The sequence below is a fragment of the Salmo salar genome, unplaced genomic scaffold (genome assembly GCF_905237065.1).
Source record: "Salmo salar unplaced genomic scaffold, Ssal_v3.1, whole genome shotgun sequence".
Lineage (NCBI taxonomy): Eukaryota > Metazoa > Chordata > Actinopteri > Salmoniformes > Salmonidae > Salmo > Salmo salar.
Window position 1 is genome coordinate 369,519 of NW_025548163.1, and position 21,471 is coordinate 390,989.

A 21,471-nucleotide genomic window follows, 5' to 3' on the forward strand; every position below is an offset into this window, starting at 1 on the left:
GAACATGACTCACTCAGTTCCAGGTTGGACTACAGACTGAACATGACTCACTCAGTTCCAGGTTGGACTACAGACTGAACATGACTCACTCAGTTCCAGGTTGGACTACAGACTGAACATGACTCACTCAGTTCCAGGTTGGACTACAGACTGAACATGACTCACTCAGTTCCAGGTTGGACTACAGACTGAACATGACTCATTCAGTTCCAGGTTGGACTACAGACTGAACATGACTCACTCAGTTCCAGGTTGGACTACAGACTGAACATGACTCACTCAGTTCCAGATTGGACTACAGACTGAACATGACTCACTCAGTTCCAGGTTGGACTACAGACTGAACATGACTCATTCAGTTCCTGGTTGGACTACAGACTGAACATGACTCACTCAGTTCCAGGATGGACTACAGACTGAACATGACTCACTCAGTTCCAGGTTGGACTACAGACTGAACATGACTCACTCAGTTCCAGGTTGGACTACAGACTGAACATGACTCACTAAGTTCCAGGTTGGACTACAGACTGAACATGACTCACTCAGTTCCAGGTTGGACTACAGACTGAACATGACTCACTCAGTTCCAGGTTGGACTACAGACTGAACATGACTCACTCAGTTCCAGGTTGGACTACAGACTGAACATGACTCACTCAGTTCCAGGTTGGACTACAGACTGAACATGACTCACTCAGTTCCAGGTTGGACTACAGACTGAACATGACTCATTCAGTTCCAGGTTGGACTACAGACTGAACATGACTCACTCAGTTCCAGGTTGGACTACAGACTGAACATGACTCACTCAGTTCCAGATTGGACTACAGACTGAACATGACTCACTCAGTTCCAGGTTGGACTACAGACTGAACATGACTCACTCAGTTCCAGGTTGGACTACAGACTGAACATGACTCACTCAGTTCCAGGTTGGACTACAGACTGAACATGACTCACTCAGTTCCAGATTGGACTACAGACTGAACATGACTCACTCAGTTCCAGGTTGGACTACAGACTGAACATGACTCACTCAGTTCCAGGTTGGACTACAGACTGAACATGACTCACTCAGTTCCAGGTTGGACTACAGACTGAACATGACTCACTCAGTTCCAGGTTGGACTACAGACTGAACATGACTCACTCAGTTCCAGGTTGGACTACAGACTGAACATGACTCACTCAGTTCCAGGTTGGACTACAGACTGAACATGACTCACTCAGTTCCAGGTTGGACTACAGACTGAACATGACTCATTCAGTTCCAGGTTGGACTACAGACTGAACATGACTCACTCAGTTCCAGGTTGGACTACAGACTGAACATGACTCACTCAGTTCCAGGTTGGACTACAGACTGAACATGACTCACTCAGTTCCAGGTTGGACTACAGACTGAACATGACTCACTCAGTTCCAGGTTGGACTACAGACTGAACATGACTCACTCACTTCCTGGTTGGACTACAGACTGAACATGACTCACTCAGTTCCTGGTTGGACTACAGACTGAACATGACTCACTCAGTTCCTGGTTGGATGGTGCTTCAGGTTTCTGTTGTTTGTTTGCCAGACCATTTGCTGTAAATCTTGGAAATAATAATCTTTGGTAGTAGGAATCCTTCTGGGTAGTTTTGTCCAAAATCAGGTGGTAGGTTTGGAGTTTTGATTTTGATTGAAGGTTATGTTGGGGAGGGTAGTATCCTGTATATCTCCTTGTGGAAAAATCCAAGTTCATCTATCTCTTTTTGTAAAAACATGCTGAAAATGTGGGAGCTCACGTGTTTCTATCTCTCTCTCTCCCTCGTGCTCGTTCTCTCTGTCTCTCTCTCTCTTTCTCCACTCTCTCTCTGTCTGTATCTATCTCTCTCTGTATGTCTCCCCTCTCTGTATCTATGCCCCTCACTCTCTCTCTCCCCTCCCTCTCTCTCTCTCTCTCTCTCTCTCTCTCTCTCTCTCTCTCTCTCTCTCTCTCTCTCTCTCTCTCTCTCTTCTATGTAGGTTATGTTGTGGAGGGTAGTGTCTGTCTGTCTGTCTGTCTGTCTGTCTGTCTCTCTCTCTCTCTCTATCGCTCTCTGTCTCTCTTCTCTCTGTCCCTCTCTTCTATATATATCTCTCTCTATTTATTTATTTCTCTCTGTCTCTATCTCTCTCTGTGTCTCTCTTCTCTCTCTATCTGTGTCTCTCTCTCTCTCTCTCTCTCTCTCTCTCTCTCTCTCTCTCTTTCTGTGTCTCTCTTCTCTCTAGGGCCCCTCATTCTGTCACACACATCTTTCACACCTCTCAGTCCTTCTCAAGAGGAAGTATAGATGGGTAGAGAGGAGAGGTGGGTGGGGGGGATGGACAGGCTACAAGTCACTAGAGTTTAGATACAGTTAGTGATCGACACGTTGAGATGGAATGCACCTGTCTTCTACTCTGTGAGTTTAATATTATCTAAATGGTTTAATGTCTAGATATATGTTAATATCTATAGAGTTTAATATCTATATGGTTTAATATCTATATGGTTTAATATCTGTATGGTTTAATATCTGTATGGTTTAATATCTGGGTTTAATATCTGTATAGTTTAATATCTGTATGGTTTAATATCTATATGGTTCAATGTCTAGATATAATTTTAATATCTATGTGGTTTAATATCTACATTAGTTTAATATCTGTATAGTTTAATATCTGTATAGTTTAATATCAGTATAGTTTAATATCTATATGGTTTAATATCTATATAGTTTAATATCTATGTATATAGTTTAATATCTATATAGTTTAATATCTATATGGTTTAATATCTGTATGGTTTAATATCTGGGTTTAATATCTGTATAGTTTAATGTCTATATCGTTTAATATCTGTATAGTTTAATGTCTATATCGTTTAATATCTGTATGGTTTAATATCTATATGGTTCAATGTCTAGATATAATTTTAATATCTATGTGGTTTAATATCTACATTAGTTTAATATCTGTATAGTTTAATATCTGTATAGTTTAATATCAGTATAGTTTAATATCTATATGGTTTAATATCTATATGGTTTAATATCTATATAGTTTAATATATGTATGTTTATATTCTATATGGTTTAATATCTGTATAATTTAATATCTATACAGTTCAATGACTAGATATAATTTTAATATCTATATTGTTTAAAATCTGTATAAATTAATATCTCTATATATATATCGTTCAATATTTAAAATGTTTAATATCTGTATGGTTTATTATCTATATGGTTTAAAATCTGAAAAGTTTAATATCTATATTGTTGTTTAATATCTATAATGTTTAATATATGTATAGTTTAATATCTATATGGTTAAATATCTATGTGATTTAATATCTGTATAGTTTAATATCTGTATAGTTAAATATTAAAACAGTTTTTAATATCTATATTGTTTAATATCTATATGGTTAAATATCTGTATGCTTTAATATCTATATAGTTTTAATATCTATATAGTTTTAATATCTATATAGTTTAATATATCTATGTGGTTTAATATCTGTATGGTTTAATATCTGTATAGTTTAATATCTGTATAGTTTAAAATCTATATGGTTTAATATCTGTATGGTTTAATATCTATATAATTTAATATCTATACAGTTCAATGACTAGATATAATTTTAATATCTATATTGTTTAAAATCTGTATAAATTAATATCTCTATATATATATCGTTCAATATTTAAAATGTTTAAAATCTGTATGGTTTATTATCTATATGGTTTAAAATCTGAAAAGTTTAATATCTATATTGTTGTTTAATATCTATAATGTTTAATATATGTATAGTTTAATATCTATATGGTTAAATATCTATATGGTTTAATATCTGTATAGTTAAATATTAAAACAGTTTAATATCTATATTGTTTAATATCTATATGGTTAAATATCTGTATGCTTTAATATCTATATAGTTTAATATCTATATGGTTTAATATCTATATGGTTTAATATCTATATAGTTTAATATCTATATGGTTTAATATCTATATGGTTTAATATCTGTATAGTTAAATATTAAAACAGTTTAATATCTATATTGTTTAATATCTATATGGTTAAATATCTGTATGCTTTAATATCTATATAGTTTAATATCTATATAGTTTTAAAAATCTATGTAGTTTAATATCTACATCATGTAATATCTGTATAGTTTAATATCTATATAGTTGAATATCTATATAATTTAATATCTGTACAGTTTAATATCTATATCATTTAATATCTGTATAGTTTAATATCTATATGGTTTAATATGTATATAGTTTAATATCTATATAATTTAACATCTGTATAGTTTAATATCTATATGGTTTAATATCTATATAGTTTAATATCTATACAGTTTAATATCTATACAGTTTAATATCTATATAGTTTAATATCTGTATGGTTTAATATCTATATAGTTTAATATATTTATAGTTTAATATCTGTATAGTTTAATATCTATATAGTTTAATATCTATATAGTTTAATATCTATATGGTTTAACATTTACATTTTACATTTTAGTCATTTAGCAGACGCTCTTATCCAGAGCGACTTACAGTAGTGAATGCATACATTTCATTTCATGCATTTTTTTGTACTGGCCACCCGTGGGAATCGAACCCACAACCCTGGCATTGCACACACCATGCTGGCGTTACAAACACCATGCTCTACCAACTGAGCCACAGGGAAGGCATCTGGGAAGGTTTAATATCTGTATAGTTTAATATCTATATAGTTTAATGTCTATATAGTTTAATATCTATATGGTTTAATATCTATATGGTTTAATATCTATATGGTTTAATATCTATATAGTTTAATATCTATATAGTTTAATATCTGTATAGTTTAATATCTATATGGTTTAATATCTGTATGGTTTAATATCTGTATGGTTTAATATCTGTATAGTTTAATATCTATATGGTTTAATATCTATATAGTTTAATATCTGTATAGTTTAATATCTATATGGTTTAATATCTGTATGGTTTAATATCTATATGGTTTAATATCTATATAGTTTAATATCTGTATGGTTTAATATCAAGGTATTGGTATGCAGAGATGTGTAATTACAGAAGCATCTGATGAGTGCAGATCTAATCCATTCTAGACAATCTTACGAGAACTTGAAAACAACATGTATTTAGTTTTGCCCTAAATCAGTAAGGACTTCCTGCACAACTGCTAAATGGGACTGTAGTCTGTCTCAGCCAGGTCAGCAGGGGGGGGGGATAATGGGACTGTAGTCTTGTCTCAGCCAGGTCAGCAGGGGGGGGTAATGGGACTGTAGTCTGTCTCAGCCAGGTCAGCAGGGGGGGGGATAATGGGACTGTAGTCTGTCTCAGCCAGATCAGCAGGGGGTAATGGGACTGTAGTCTTGTCTCAGCCAGGTCAGCAGGGGGGGTAATGGGACTGTAGTCTGTCTCAGCCAGGTCAGCAGGGGAGGGGGGGTAATGGGACTGTAGTCTGTCTCAGCCAGATCAGCAGGGGGGGTAATGGGACTGTAGTCTGTCTCAGCCAGGTCAGCAGGGGAGGAGGGGGGGGTAATGGGACTGTAGCCTTGTCTCAGCCAGGTCAGCAGGGGAGGAGGGGGGGGGTAATGGGACTGTAGTCTTGTCTCAGCCAGGTCAGCAGGGGAGGAGGGGGGGGTAATGGGACTGTAGCCTTGTCTCAGCCAGGTCAGCAGGGGGGGTAATGGGACTGTAGTCTTGTCTCAGCCAGGTCAGCAGGGGAGGAGGGGGGGGTTAATGGGACTGTAGCCTTGTCTCAGCCAGGTCAGCAGGGGGTAATGGGACTGTAGTCTTGTCTCAGCCAGGTCAGCAGGGGGGTAATGGGACTGTAGTCTTGTCTCAGCCAGGTCAGCAGGGGGTAATGGGACTGTAGCCTTGTCTCAGCCAGGTCAGCAGGGGGGGTAATGGGACTGTAGCCTTGTCTCAGCCAGGTCAGCAGGGGGGTAATGGGACTGTAGTCTTGTCTCAGCCAGGTCAGCAGGGGGGATAATGGGACTGTAGTCTTGTCTCAGCCAGGTCAGCAGGGGAGGAGGGGGGGTAATGGGACTGTAGTCTTGTCTCAGCCAGGTCAGCAGGGGGGGTAATGGGACTGTAGTCTTGTCTCAGCCAGGTCAACAGGGGGGGTAATGGGACTGTAGTCTTGTCTCAGCCAGGTCAACAGGGGGGGGGTAATGGGACTGTAGTCTTGTCTCAGCCAGGTCAGCAGGGGGGGTAATGGGACTGTAGTCTTGTCTCAGCCAGGTCATCAGGGGGGTAATGGCGTACATGACAGTGTGGTCCTCATGTACACTACATGGCCAAAAGTATCTGGACATCCTTTCAAATTAGTGGATTTAGCTATTTCAGCCACGCCCGTTGCTGAAAGGTGTGTAAAATCGAGCACATGGCCATGCAATCTCCATAGACAGTAAACAGCTGGCCCAGAACAGAGCAGCACGTCTTTCTCTTCATTGTAATCAGAGGGCTGATATAAATACTATGCTGCCAGTCTCTCTTGGCTCAGAGTTGAGGAAAGACTGACTGCATCACTTCTTCTTTTTATAAGAAACATTAATGTGTTGAAAATCCCAAAAAGTTTGCATAGTCAACTAACACACAGCTCTGACACACACACTTACCCCACCAGACATGCCACCAGGGGTCTTTTCACAGTTCCCAAATCCAGAACAAATTCAAGGCAATCGTACGGTATTATAGAGAGCCATGAGGACATGGAACTCCCTTCCATCTTATATAGCGTAAGTGAACAGCAAACCTGGTTTCTAAAAACAAAAATGCCAAGGCAAATGGTGGCTCAACTAATTTGCGTCTCACAAAAATCTCAAATTTGGACTCATCAGACCAAAGGACAGATTTTCACCGGTCTAATTGCTCGTGTTTTTTGGTCCAAGCAAGCCTCTTCCTCTTATTGGTGTCCTTTAGTAGTGGTTTCTCTGCAGAAATTCGACCATGAAGGCCTGATTCACTCAGTCTCCTCTGAACAGTTGATGTTGAGATGTGTCTGTTACTTGACCTCTGTGAAGCATTTATTTGGGATGCAATCTGAGGTGCAGTTAATTGTTAATTTCTGAGGCTGGTAACTAATGAACTCATCCTCTGCAGCAAAGGAAACTCTGTCTTTCTTTCCTGTGGCGGTCCTCATGAGAGCCAGTTTCAGTTTTACTACCGGTCAAAGGTTCCAGGTTACTACCTCATGAAGCTGGTTGAGAGAATGCCAAGAGTGTCCAAAGCTGTCATCAAGGCAAAAGGTGGCTACTGTGAAGAATCTCAAATATAAAATATATTTTGATTTGTTTAACACTTTTGTGGTTACTATATGATTCCATATGTGTTATTTCATAGTTTTGATGTCTTCACTATTATTCTACAATGTAGAAAATAAAGAAAAACCCTTGAATGAGTCGGTGTGTCCAAACTTTTCACTGGAACTGTACATGGAACAGCTCAGTGTTTACATCATGTACCATAGTGTTAGTTCTCTCTGTGTATTTCAGTGTTTCCATCATGTACCATAGTGATAGTTCTCTCTGTGTGTTTCACTGTTTACATCATGTACCATAGTGATCGTTCTCTCTGTGTGTTTCAGTGTTTACATCATGTACCATAGTGATAGTTCTCTCTGTGTGTTTCAGTGTTTACATCATGTACCATAGTGATAGTTCTCTCTGTGTGTTTCAGTGTTTACATCATGTACCATAGTGATAGTTCTCTCTGTGTGTTTCAGTGTTTACATCATGTACCATAGTGATAGTTCTCTCTGTGTGTTTCAGTGTTTACATCATGTACCATAGTGATCGTTCTCTCTGTGTGTTTCAGTGTTTACATCATGTACCATAGTGATAGTTCTCTCTGTGTGTTTCAGTGTTTACATCATGTACCATAGTGATAGTTCTCTCTGTGTGTTTCAGTGTTTACATCATGTACCATAGTGATCGTTCTCTCTGTGTGTTTCAGTGTTTACATCATGTACCATAGTGATCGTTCTCTCTGTGTGTTTCAGTGTTTACATCATGTACCATAGTGATCGTTCTCTCTGTGTGTTTCAGTGTTTACATCATGTACCATAGTGATAGTTCTCTCTGTGTGTTTCAGTGTTTACATCATGTACCATAGTGATAGTTCTCTGTGTGTTTCAGTGTTTACATCATGTACCATAGTGATAGTTCTCTCTGTGTGTTTCAGTGTTTACATCATGTACCATAGTGAAAGTTCTCTCTGTGTGTTTCAGTGTTTACATCATGTACCATAGTGATAGTTCTCTCTGTGTGTTTCAGTGTTTACATCATGTACCATAGTGATAGTTCTCTCTGTGTGTTTCAGTGCTTACATCATGTACCATAGTGATAGTTCTCTCTGTGTGTTTCAGTGCTGTTGAGTACACTGGTATACTGTAGCCTCGGACAAGGTGGAGGTGAGTACATTTCTCTATATTCATCACCTGTTCTATAATAGTAACATTTATCTATATTCATCACCTGTTCTATAATAGTAACATTTATCTATATTCATCACCTGTTCTATAATAGTAACATTTATCTATATTCATCACCTGTTCTATAATAGTATCATTTATCTATATTCATCACCTGTTCTATAATAGTAACATTTATCTATATTCATCACCTGTTCTATAATAGTATCATTTATCTATATTCATCACCTGTTCTATAATAGTATCATTTATCTATATTCATCACCTGTTCTATAATAGTAACATTTATCTATATTCATCACCTGTTCTATAATAGTAACATTTATCTATATTCATCACCTGTTCTATAATAGTAACATTTCTCTATATTCATCACCTGTTCTATAATAGTATCATTTCTTCCTGGTCTCTTCATTGGTTCTTCATGTCTCCAGTCCTTATTCTCTTAGTATAGAAGGTTCCATAATGGATCTCCACCTGTTCTAGCTGCTCTCACCTGCAACACATCACAGGGTAGAAAGTGTTACTCTGTGATGTGAGATACAGACTCATATAGCTACATAATGACTATAACTCCATTCAGACTCATATAGCTACATAATGACTATAACTCCATACAGACTCATATAGCTACATAATGACTATAACTCCATACAGACTCATATAGCTACATAATGACTATAACTCCATTCAGACTCATATAGCTACATAATGACTATAACTCCATTCAGACTCATATAGCTACATAATGACTATAACTCCATACAGACTCATATAGCTACATAATGACTATAACTCCATACAGACTCATATAGCTACATAATGACTATAACTATAACTCCATACAGACTCATATAGCTACATAATGACTATAACTCCATTCAGACTCATATAGCTACATAATGCCAACCCTGGGGTTAATAGCTGCAATCCAACCCTGGGGTCAATAGCTGCAGGGGTCAATAGCTGCAATCCAACCCTGGGGTCAATAGCTGCAATCCAACCCTGGGGTCAATAGCTGCAATCCAACCCTGGGGTCAATAGCTCCAATCCAACCCTGGGGTCAATAGCTCCAATCCAACCCTGGGGTTAATAGCTGCAATCCAACCCTGGGGTCAATAGCTCCAATCCAACCCTGGGGTCAATAGCTGCAATCCAACCCTGGGGTCAATAGCTGCAATCCAACCCTGGGGTCAATAGCTGCAATCCAACCCTGGGGTTAATAGCTGCAATCCAACCCTGGGGTCAATAGCTGCAATCCAACCCTGGGGTCAATAGCTGCAATCCAACCCTGGGGTTAATAGCTGCAATCCAACCCTGGGGTCAATAGCTGCAATCCAACCCTGGGGTCAATAGCTGCAATCCAACCCTGGGGTCAATAGCTCCAATCCAACCCTGGGGTCAATAGCTCCAATCCAACCCTGGGGTCAATAGCTGCAATCCAACCCTGGGGTTAATAGCTGCAATCCAACCCTGGGGTGGTTTATCGTAAATCAGGTCTGCAGAACTACATTGGGGCAGTGATAGTCTCTCTCTCTCTCTCTCTCTCTCTCCTCTCTCTCTCCTCTCTCCTCTCTCCATCCTGTCTCTCTCTTTCTCTATTTATCTTTCTCCCGCTCTCTCCACTCTACCCTCCCTCCTGTTTCTCTGTCTCTCTATATCTCTCTCTCCACCTCTCTCTCTCTCTCTCACTCTCTCTCTCTCTCAATTTTTTCAATTCAATTCAAGGGGCTTTATTGGCATGGGAAACACATGTTAACATTGTGAGGTAGATAATATACAAAAGTGAAATAAACAATAAAAATTAACAGTAGTTCCAAAATAATAAAGACATTACAAATGTCATATTATGTATATATACAGTGTTGTAACGATGTACAAATGGTTAAAGTACAAAAGGGAAAATAAAAAAGCATAAATATGGGTTGTATTTACAATGGTGTTTGTTCTTCACTGGTTGACCTTTTCTTGTGGCCACAGGTCACGTATCTTGCTGCTGTGATCAAACACTGTGGTATTTCACCCAGTAGATATGGGAGTTTACCTCTCTCTCTCTCTGTCTCTCTCTCTGTCTCTCTCTCTCTCTGTCTCTCTCTCTGTCTCTCTCTCTGTCTCTGTCTCTGTCTCTGTCTCTGTCTCTCTCTCTCTCTCTCTCTCTCTCTCTCTCTGTCTCTCTCTCTGTCTCTCTCTCTGTCTCTCTCTCTGTCTCTCTCTCTCTCTGTCTCTGTCTCTCTCTCTCTGTGTATGTGAGTAGCATAGAGCCAGTACCCCCCCCTCCATCTCTCTCTGTGTGTGTATGTGAGTAGCATAGAGCCAGTACCCCCCTCCATCTCTCTCTGTGTGAGTCCAGTGAGTAGCATAGAGCCAGTACCCCCCCTCCATCTCTCTCTGTGTATGTGAGTCAGTAGCATAGAGCCAGTACCCCCCCTCCATCTCTCTCTCTCTGTGTGTGTGTATGTGAGTCAGTAGCATAGAGCCAGTACCCCCCCTCCATCTCTCTCTGTGTATGTGAGTCCAGTGAGTAGCATAGAGCCAGTACCCCCCCCTCCATCTCTCTCTGTATGTGAGTCAGTAGCATAGACCCAGTACCCCCCCTCCATCTCTCTCTCTCTGTGTGTGTGTATGTGAGTCCAGTGAGTAGCATAGAGCCAGTACCCCCCCCTCCATCTCTCTCTGTGTATGTGAGTCAGTAGCATAGAGCCAGTACCCCCCCTCCATCTCTCTCTCTCTCTGTGTGTGTATGTGAGTCCAGTGAGTAGCATAGAGCCAGTACCCCCCCCTCCATCTCTCTGTGTGTGTGTGTATGTGAGTAGCATAGAGCCAGTACCCCCCCTCCATCTCTCTCTGTGTGTGTGTATGTGAGTAGCATAGAGCCAGTACCCCCCCTCCATCTCTCTCTGTGTATGTGAGTCCAGTGAGTAGCATAGAGCCAGTACCCCCCCTCCATCTCTCTCTGTGTGTGTGTATGTGAGTAGCATAGAGCCAGTACCCCCCCTCCATCTCTCTCTGTGTGTGTGTATGTGAGTAGCATAGAGCCAGTACCCCCCTCCATCTCTCTCTGTGTATGTGAGTCCAGTGAGTAGCATAGAGCCAGTACCCCCCCATCTCTCTGTGTGTGTGTGTGTATGTGAGTCCAGTGAGTAGCATAGAGCCAGTACCCCCCCTCCATCTCTCTCTGTGTGTGTGTATGTGAGTAGCATAGAGCCAGTACCCCCCCTCCATCTCTCTCTGTGTGTGTGTATGTGAGTAGCATAGAGCCAGTACCCCCCTCCATCTCTCTCGTGTATGTGAGTCCAGTGAGTAGCATAGAGCCAGTACCCCCCCTCCATCTCTCTCTGTGTGTGTGTATGTGAGTAGCATAGAGCCAGTACCCCCCTCCATCTCTCTCTGTGTATGTGAGTCCAGTGAGTAGCATAGAGCCAGTACCCCCCCCTCCATCTCTCTCTGTGTGTGTGTATGTGAGTAGCATAGAGCCAGTACCCCCCCTCCATCTCTCTCTCTGTGTGTGTATGTGAGTAGCATAGAGCCAGTACCCCCCCTCCATCTCTCTCTGTGTATGTGAGTCCAGTGAGTAGCATAGAGCCAGTACCCCCCCTCCATCTCTCTCTGTGTGTGTGTATGTGAGTAGCATAGAGCCAGTACCCCCCCTCCATCTCTCTCTGTGTATGTGAGTCCAGTGAGTAGCATAGAGCCAGTACCCCCCCTCCATCTCTCTCTCTCTGTATGTGAGTCAGTAGCATAGAGCCAGTACCCCCTCCATCTCTCTCTCTCTGTATGTGAGTCAGTAGCATAGAGCCAGTACCCCCCCTCCATCTCTCTCTCTCTGTATGTGAGTCAGTAGCATAGAGCCAGTACCCCCCTCCATCTCTCTCTCTCTGTATGTGAGTCAGTAGCATAGAGCCAGTACCCCCCCTCCATCTCTCTCTCTCTGTATGTGAGTCAGTAGCATAGAGCCAGTACCCCCCCTCCATCTCTCTCTCTCTGTATGTGAGTCAGTAGCATAGAGCCAGTACCCCCCTCCATCTCTCTCTCTCTGTATGTGAGTCAGTAGCATAGAGCCAGTACTCGAGAGCCAGTTTGATTAACTGTTCTTATGGCTTGGTGGTGCAGCTGTAGAACATTTGGAGGATCTGAGGGCCCATGCCAAATCTTTTCACCCTCTTGAGGGGGAAGAGGCATTGTCGTGCCCTCTTCACGACTGTTTTGGTGTGTTTGGACCATGATAATGTGGACACCAAGGAACTTGAAGCTCTCGACCCGCTCCACTTCAGCCCCATTGATGTGAATGGGGGCCTGTTCAGCTCCACGTTTCCTGTAGTCCACGATCATCTCCTTTGTCTTGCTGACGTTGAGGGAGAGGTTTTTGTCCTGGCCCCACACTGCCAGGTCTCTGACCTCCTAGGCCTATCTCTCATCGTTGTCGGTGATCAGGCCTACCACCGTCATGTCGTTTTGCAAACTTGATGATGGTGTTGGAGTCGTGCCTGGCCATGCAGCCGTGGGTGAACAGAGATTATAGGAGGGGACTGAGCACTCACCCCTGAGGGGCCCCTGTGTTGAGGGTCAGCATGGCAGATGTGTTGTTGCCTACCCTTACCACCTGGGGGCGGCCCGTCAGGAAGTCCAGGATCCAGTTGCAGAGGGAGGTGTTTAGTCCCAGAGTCCTTAGCTTAGAGATGAGCTTTGACGGCACTATGGTGTTGAACGCTGAGCTGTAGTCAATGAATAGCATTCTCACATAAGTTATCCTTTTGTCCAGGTGTGAAAGGGCAGTGTGGAGTGTAATAGAGAATGCGTCATCTGTGGATCTATTGGGGCGGTATGCAAATTGGAGTAGGGTTTCTGGGATAATGGTGTTGATGTGAGCCTTTCAATGGCTATATTTTTTTATTATTAACTAGGCAAGTCAGTTAATAACCTCTTACAGCTACTTAAGGCCAGGGGACAGTATTGAGAATTTTGAAAAAAATATGTGCCCATATTAATATTTTTATTATTAGATTTGGATAGAAAACACTCAAGTTTCTAAAACTGTTTGAATGGTGTCAGTAAGTATAACAGAACTCATATGGCAGTCAAAACCCTGAGACAAATCCTAACAGGAAGTGGAAATCTGATGTGTGGAATCACTTTCAAGCCTTTGCCATTGAACCACACAGGGACTGGTTACTCATTTAGCACTTCCTAAGGCTTCCACTAGATGTCAACAGTCTTTACAAAGTAGTTTGAGTCTTCTCCGGTACAAACTGACCGAACGAGATGCCTGGAAAGTTTGTCATAAGGGGAAGGCCATTACTACTATGACACGCATGCATGTGGGGACTGTTTCGTTCCGAAACGTTTTATAAGACAATGCAATCATCCGCCTTGAATATTATTGAAGTTCTGATTGAAAAAGGCCGTAAAGATTTATGTTATACAATGTTTGACATGTTTGAACGAACGTAAATCATTTTTTTGTACTTTTGTGGCGACATGTTCCATGCACTTTGTACATTTTGAGTAGCCTTCTGAACGCGCTAACAAGAAGGAGCTATTTGGACATAAATGATTAACTTTTTTCAAACAAAACAACATTTGTTGTGGACCTGGGATTCCTGGAAGTGCCTTCTGATGAAGATAATCAAAGGTAAGGGAATATTTACAATAGTATATTTGATTTTAGATGGTTCCAAGATGGCGCTAACCTGTATCGGCTATTTTTCTGAGCATAGCACCTCGTTTATTGCAAAGTGTGATTTCCCAGTAAAGTTATTTTTAAAATCTGGAAATGCGGTGGCATTCACGAGATGTTAATCTATAATTTTTTGAATGACAATATTATATTTTACCAACGTTTTCGAATAGTATTTTAGTAAATTGTAGAGCTGATTCACCGGCGGTGTTGAAGGGAAAATATTTTCTGAACATCACGCTGATGTAAAATGCTGTTTTTATATATAAATATGAAGGTGATAGAACAAAAGAATGCATGTATTGTGTAACATGATGTCCTGGGAGTGTCATCTGATGAAGATTGTCAAAGGTTAGTGCTTCATTTAGCTGTGTTTTGGGTATTTGTGATGCATGTGGTTGGTCGGAAAATGACGGTGTGGTTATTTGTGTCGATGTACTCTCCTCACATAATCTAATGTTTTGCTTTTGCTGTAAAGCCTTTTTGAAATTGGACAACGTGGTTCGATTCAGGAGAGGTGTAAAAGACGGTGTAAAATAGTCATATGTTTGAGAAATTGAAGTTATAGTGTATCTATAAAACGGTGTAACGGTGTAACATCTCAAAGATGTTTGATAAATAGAAATTATTAGATTTGTGGTTTTGAATACGGCGCTCTGATTTTTAACAAAAATCGATGCCGCTTAACGGGATTGTAGCGTCCAGAAGTTTTTAAAAACAATCTTATTTAAAATGACTACTGGGGAACAGTGGGTTAACTGCTTTGTTCAGGGGCAGAACGACAGATTTTTACCTTGTCAGCTCAGGGGATTTGATCCAGCAATCTTTCGGTTATTGGCTCAACTCTCATGTTGGTATTACAGACTCAGCCAAGGAGAGGTTATAAATGTCAGTGAGACACAAGTTTGTCAGCGCATGCTCTGAGTACACATCCTGGTAATCCGTCTGGCCCTGCGGCTTTGTGATTGTTAACTGTATATGAAGTATTACATAAATAAGCAAAATGTTTGAGCAACAATTAAATGTAATCTACAAGGGCTCATGACATGGTGGGAGCTATGGATATTAGATTATAACTGACCAGGACATAATCTGGAGATAGATTTACTGTCTCTGTTATCTTATGACAGACCAGCTAGATCTACTGTCTCTGCGTTTTCACCAAACAAAACGCAGATTTTCTCCAGAGCAGGTAGTTGAAGAATTGCTTCAATTCTTCTTTATAATAGGAAAGTATATTTTTTATTACATTTCAGGACATATATACCTCTGAGTCATATTTGGAGAAGGAAGTCCTGCTCATTCTCTAGTCACCTCATCCATAGCATTTCTTCCCTGTTTTTCTATGACACTTTGAAAAAAGGTTCCAAAAGGGTTTTTCGAGAACCCTTTTTGGTTCCAGGTAGAACCCTCTGTGGAAATGGAATTTGTCCCAATAATTACAGAGAACACTGCATATACCACAATATCTATTAACTACCCAACACTGACCCTAACTACCTACCCTACGCTGTCCCAAGAATTACAAAGGGGCAGCATGTAGCCTTGTGGTTAGGATAGTATTCTACCCTCATCAGGTTAGACAGCTAGAGAATAGCCTCTCACCGGTGTGTTTCAGCATCTCTTTCAGAATATTTTATAATTTACTTAGACAATGCATCTCTCTCTCTCTCTCTCTCTCTCTCTCAGATTTCGCTCTTCCAGCATCTCTGATTGTCAGTCCTGACTGATCTCAGTTCTTTGAAAATGAGTCTGTCTCTCTGAGCTGTCTCTCTGAGCTGTGAGGTTCAGGGGAACTCTGCTAGGTGGAGAGTGGTGAGGAACACATCGAGAGGAATCCTTTCAGAGTGTAGTACTGACTGGGGAAAACAACAAGGGTCTTCATGCATTGTATCACTAATACCATCAGACAGTGGAGTGTACTGGTGTGAGTCTGGGTCTGGAGAACACAGCAATGCTGTCAACATCACAGTACCTGTCCACAAACACCATCTACTAACATTATAGTGCTTAGTGGTTCATCTGGTTTCAGATAGCTGATGTTATGTTTATATATGATGTTTATATATTATATACAGCTGGAGCTGTGATCCTGGAGAGCCCTGTTTATATATGATGTTTATATATTATATACAGCTGGTGCTGTGATCCTGGAGAGACCTGTTTATATATGATGTTTATATATTATATACAGCTGGAGCTGTGATCCTGGAGAGACCTGTTTATATATGATGTTTATATATTATATACAGCTGGAGCTGGTATCCTGGGGAGACCTGTTTATTTATGATGTTTATATATTATATATAGCTGGAGCTGTGATCCTGGGGAGTCAATCTGAATCTGGTGTACATTTATATCAGTTAGCAGACGCTCTTATCCAGAGCGACTTACAGATTGGTGCATTCACCTTATGATATCCAGTGGAACAACCCCTTTACAATAGTACATCTAAATCTTTTAAGGGGGGGGTTAGAAGGATTACTTTATCCTATCCCAGGTATTCCTTGAAGAGGTGGGGTTTCAGGTGACTCCGGAAGGTGGTGATTGACTCCGCTGTCCTGGCGTCATGAGGGGAGCTTGTTCCACCATTGGGGTGCAGGAGCAGCGAACAGTTTTGACTGGGCTGAGCGGGAACTGTGCTTCCGCAGAGGTAGGGTGGCCATCAGGCCAGCGGTGGATGAACGCAGTGCCCTTGTTTGGGTGTAGGGCCTGATCAGAGCCTGGGTACGGAGGTGCCGTTCCCCTCACAGCTCCGTAGGCAAGTACCATGGTCTTGTAGCGGATGCGAGCTTCAACTGGAAGCCAGTGGAGTGTGCGGAGGAGCGGGGTGACGTGAGAGAACTTGGGAAGGTTGAACACCAGACGGGCTGCGGCGTTCTGGATGAGTTGTAGGGGTTTAATGGCACAGGCAGGGAGCCCCGCCAGCAGCGAGTTGCAGTAATCCAGACGGGGAGATGAGAAGTGCCTGGATTAGGACCTGCGCCGCTTCCTGTGTAAGGCAGGGTCGTACTCTGCAAATGTTGTATAGCATGAACCTACAGGATCGGGTCACCGCCTTGATGTTAGCGGAGAACGACAGGGTGTTGTCCAGGGTCACGCCGAGGCTCTTAGCACTCTGGGAGGAGGACACAATGGAGTTGTCCACCGTGATGGCGAGATCATGGAAAGGGCAGTCCTTCCCCGGGAGGAAGAGCAGCTCCGTCTTGCCGAGGTTCAGCTTGAGGTGGTAATCCGTCATCCACACTGATATGTCTGCCAGACATGCAGAGATGCGATTCGCCACCTGGTTGTCAGAAGGGGAAAGTAGAAGATTAATTGTGTGTCGTCTGCGTAGCAATGATAGGAGAGGCCATGTGAGGATATGACAGAGCCAAGTGACTTGGTGTATAGCGAGAATAGGAGAGGGCCTGAGTGGTGAGAGCACGTGGTGCGGAGACGGATTCTCGCCACACCACCTGGTAGGAGCGACCTGTCAGGTAGGAAGCAATCCAAGAGTGAGCCGCGCCGGAGATGCCCAACTCGGAGAGGGTGGAGAGGAGGATCTGATGGTTCACAGTATCAAAGGCAGCAGATAGGTCTAGAAGGATGAGAACAGAGGAGAGAGAGTTAGCTTTAGCAGTGCGGAGAACCTCCGTGACACAGAGAAGAGCAGTCTCAGTTGAATGACCAGCCTTGAAACCTGACTGATTTGGATCAAGAAGGTCATTCTGAGAGAGATAGCAGGAGAGCTGGCCAAGGACGGCACGTTCAAGAGTTTTGGAGAGAAAAGAAAGAAGGGATACTGGTCTGTAGTTGTTGACGTCGGAGGGATCGAGTGTAGGTTTTTGAGAAGGGGTGCAACTCTTGCTCTCTTGAAGACGGAAGGGACGTAGCCAGAGGTCAAGGATGAGTTGATGAGCGAGGTGAGGTAAGGGAGAAGGTCTCCGGAAATGGTCTGGAGAAGAGAGGAGGGGATAGGGTCAAGCGGGCAGGTTGATGGGCGGCCGGCCGTCACAAGACGGAAGATTTCATCTGGAGAGAGAGGGGAGAAAGAGGTCAAAGCACAGGGTAGGGCAGTGTGAGCAGGACCAGCGGTGTCGTTTGACTTATCAAACGAGGATCGGATGTTGTCGACCTTCTTTTCAAAATGGTTGACGAAGTCATCCGCAGAGAGGGAGGAGGGGGGGGAGGGGGAGGAGGATTCAGGAGGGAGGAGAAGGTGGCAAAGAGCTTCCTAGGGTTAGAGGCAGATGCTTGGAAGTTAGAGTGGTAGAAAGTGGCTTTAGCAGCAGAGACAGAGGAGGAAAATGTAGAGAGGAGGGAGTGAAAAGATGCCAGGTCCGCGGGGAGGCTAGTTTTCCTCCATTTCCGCTCGACTGCCCGGAGCCCTGTTCTGTGAGCTCGCAATGAGTCGTCAAGCCACGGAGCAGGAGGGGAGGACCGAGCCGGCCGGGAGGATAGGGGACATAGAGAGTCAAAGGATGCAGAAAGGGAGGAGAGGAGGTTTGAGGAGGCAGAATCAGGAGATTGGTCGGAGAAGGATTGAGCAGAGGGAAGAGATGATAGGATGGAAGAGGAGAGAGAGAGCGAAGGTTGCGACGGCGCAATACCATCTGAGTAGGGGCAGAGTGAGTAGTGTTGGAGGAGAGCGAGAGGGAAAAGGATACAAGGTAGTGATCGGAGACTTGGAGGGGAGTTGCAGTGAGATTAGTAGAAGAACAGCATCTAGTGAAGATAAGGTCAAGCCTTGTGAGTAGGGGGGGGGACGGTGAGAGGGTGAGGTCAAAAGAGGAGAGGGAGTGGAAAGAAGGAGGCAGAGAGAAATGAGTCAAAGGTAGACGTAGGGGAGGTTAAAATCACCCAGAACTGTGAGAGGTGAGCCATCCTCAGGAAAGGAACTTATCCAGGCGTCAAGCTCATTGATGAACTCTCCAAGGGAACCTGGAGGGCGATAAATGGTAAGGATGTTAAGCTTGAATGGGCTAGTGATTGTGACAGCATGGAATTCAAAGGAGGAGATAGACAGATGAGTCAGGGAGAAAGAGAGAATGTCCACTTGGGAGAGATGAGGATTCAGTGCCACCACCCCGCTGACCAGATGCTCTCGGGGTGTGCGGAACACGTGGTCAGATGAGGAGAGAGCAGTAGGAGTAGCAGTGTTTTCTGTGGTAATCCATGTTTCCGTCATGGCCAAGAAGTCGAGGGACTGGAGGGTAGCATAGGCTGAGATGAACTCTGCCTTGTTGGCCGCAGACCGGCAGTTCCAGAGGCTGCCGGAGACATGGAACTCCACGTGGGTGCGTGCGCGCTGGGACCACCAGGTTAGAGTGGCAGCGGCCACGCGGTGTGAAGCGTTTGTTTGGCCTGTGCAGAGGGTTAGAGAACAGGGATAGACTGACACATAGTTGATAGGCTACAGGAGAGGCTACGCTAATGCAAAGGAGATTGGAATGAAAATTAACTAAACAACTGGGGAAGCGAGAGAGCAGGGCCTCCTCACTAACCTTTCACTGAAACACTAAAATATAACTTTCCTAGCTTCCACTAGAAATTATAATTGATGTAAACTACAGTGGTTCAATGTTTCCAGGAATAGGCTCAAACTTAGTTTATTCCACTAGATAACTTGGTACAGTATTCTTCCGTGAAAACCCACCTAGTGCACTGTGTCCTATGACGCCGTAGCTAACTAGCTAACTAGCATGCTAGCATCCTATAACACACGGTTAGCACCAATACTTGGTTACAACAAGCTACCAATGGATCATTCGTGTCCGTGTCTAGTTCATAACGCAGAAGTAATTAAACGTTGGCTAGCTAACACAAAGTCAGTCCTGCTAGCTACACAAGTGGCCTACACATCTCGAACGTTCAGAAAGTTAAGTTTACGTTGCAAAAATCTTATAGACTAAAAAAGATACAACTAGCTGGTAGGGTTAGCTAGCTAGCAGGCGGTGCGTTGTTGACTATGTTAGAGAATGTAGCTGGCTAGCTAACCTCGATAGTTACTCTGTACTACGCCTTTATCTTGATACAAAGACAACTATGTTACATTACACTAGTCAAATCGTTCCGTTGTAATGTATATAGTTTCTGCAGTACTGCTAATTGGTAAAGTTGGCTAGCAAGCAGTGGCTGTGATGTTGTTGACGCCGTTTCGAAACGGGCGCGAATGAACGAATGCAGCTGGCTAGCTAACCTTGTTAGTTTCTCAAAGCTACACCTTTATCCTTGATACAAAGACAGCAGAGACAACTATGTAGCTAGCTAACAATACACTAATCAAATCGTTCCGTTGTAATGAAATGTAATGTATCGAAATGAAATGTAATGAGTGAGGTACAGCACGACTACTCGCTCCAGCATCCGGAAGCGTGTAGACTGGTTGAACAAATCACTAATTAAAGTTGAACTCCGACTTGATACAGACTCAGCTGTGGAATATATTTCAATATTGCATAGCTATCAGACTAAACCTCTCTACGTATCTTTCTCTTTCTCTCTCTCTCTCTTTCTCAGTTCTCTTTAATCCAGCCTCTCTGAGTGTCAGTCCTGACAGATCTCAGTTCTTTAAATTAGAGTCTGTCTCTCTGAGCTGTGAGGTTCAGGGGAACTCTGCTAGATGGAGAGTGGTGAGGAACACATCGAGAGGAATCCTTTCAGAGTGTAGTACTGACTGGGGAAAACAACAAGGGTCTTCATGCATTGTATCACTAATACCATCAGACAGTGGATTGTACTGGTGTGAGTTTGGGTCTGGAGAACACAGCAATGCTGTCAACATCACAGTACCTGGTATGTCCACAAACACCATCTACTAACATTATAGTGTTTAGTGGTTCATCTGGTTTCAGATAGCTGATGTTATGTTTATATATGATGTTTATATATTATATACAGCGGGGGAGCTGTGATCCTGGAGAGCCCTGTTTATATATGATATGTATATATTATATACAGCTGGTGCTGTGATCCTGGAGAGACCTGTTTATATATGATGTTTATATATTATATACAGCTGGTGCCGTGATCCTGGAGAGACCTGTTTATATATGATGTTTATATATTATATACAGCTGGTGCTGTGATCCTGGAGAGCCCTGCCCTTCCTGTGACTGGGGGAGATTCTGTGACTCTGCGCTGCAGATATCAGGGAACTCGCTCTGACCTCACAGCTATTTTCTACAAAGATGGATCCCCTCATCAGGGCTGAGACTACAGGAGAGATGACCATCCCTGCAGTATCCAAGTCAGATGAAGGACTCTACAAGTGTACCAACTCTGAAGGAGAATCACCAGAGAGCTGGATGACTGTGACAGGTGAGAATATG

General features: G+C 42.6%; 1 protein-coding gene across 1 annotated transcript; it reads left to right on the top strand.

The window, feature by feature from the left end:
* The first annotated feature begins 2,353 nt into the window (after positions 1 to 2,353).
* LOC123732720 (low affinity immunoglobulin gamma Fc region receptor III-like) lies at positions 2,354 to 21,353 on the top strand. The gene is made up of 4 exons (XM_045711981.1): positions 2,354 to 2,429; positions 8,419 to 8,463; positions 20,660 to 20,935; positions 21,217 to 21,353. Exons 1-4 carry the CDS (start codon positions 2,405 to 2,407, stop codon positions 21,351 to 21,353), a joined length of 483 nt encoding a protein of 160 aa, XP_045567937.1. The 5' UTR covers positions 2,354 to 2,404.
* Positions 21,354 to 21,471: the final 118 nt, after the last annotated feature.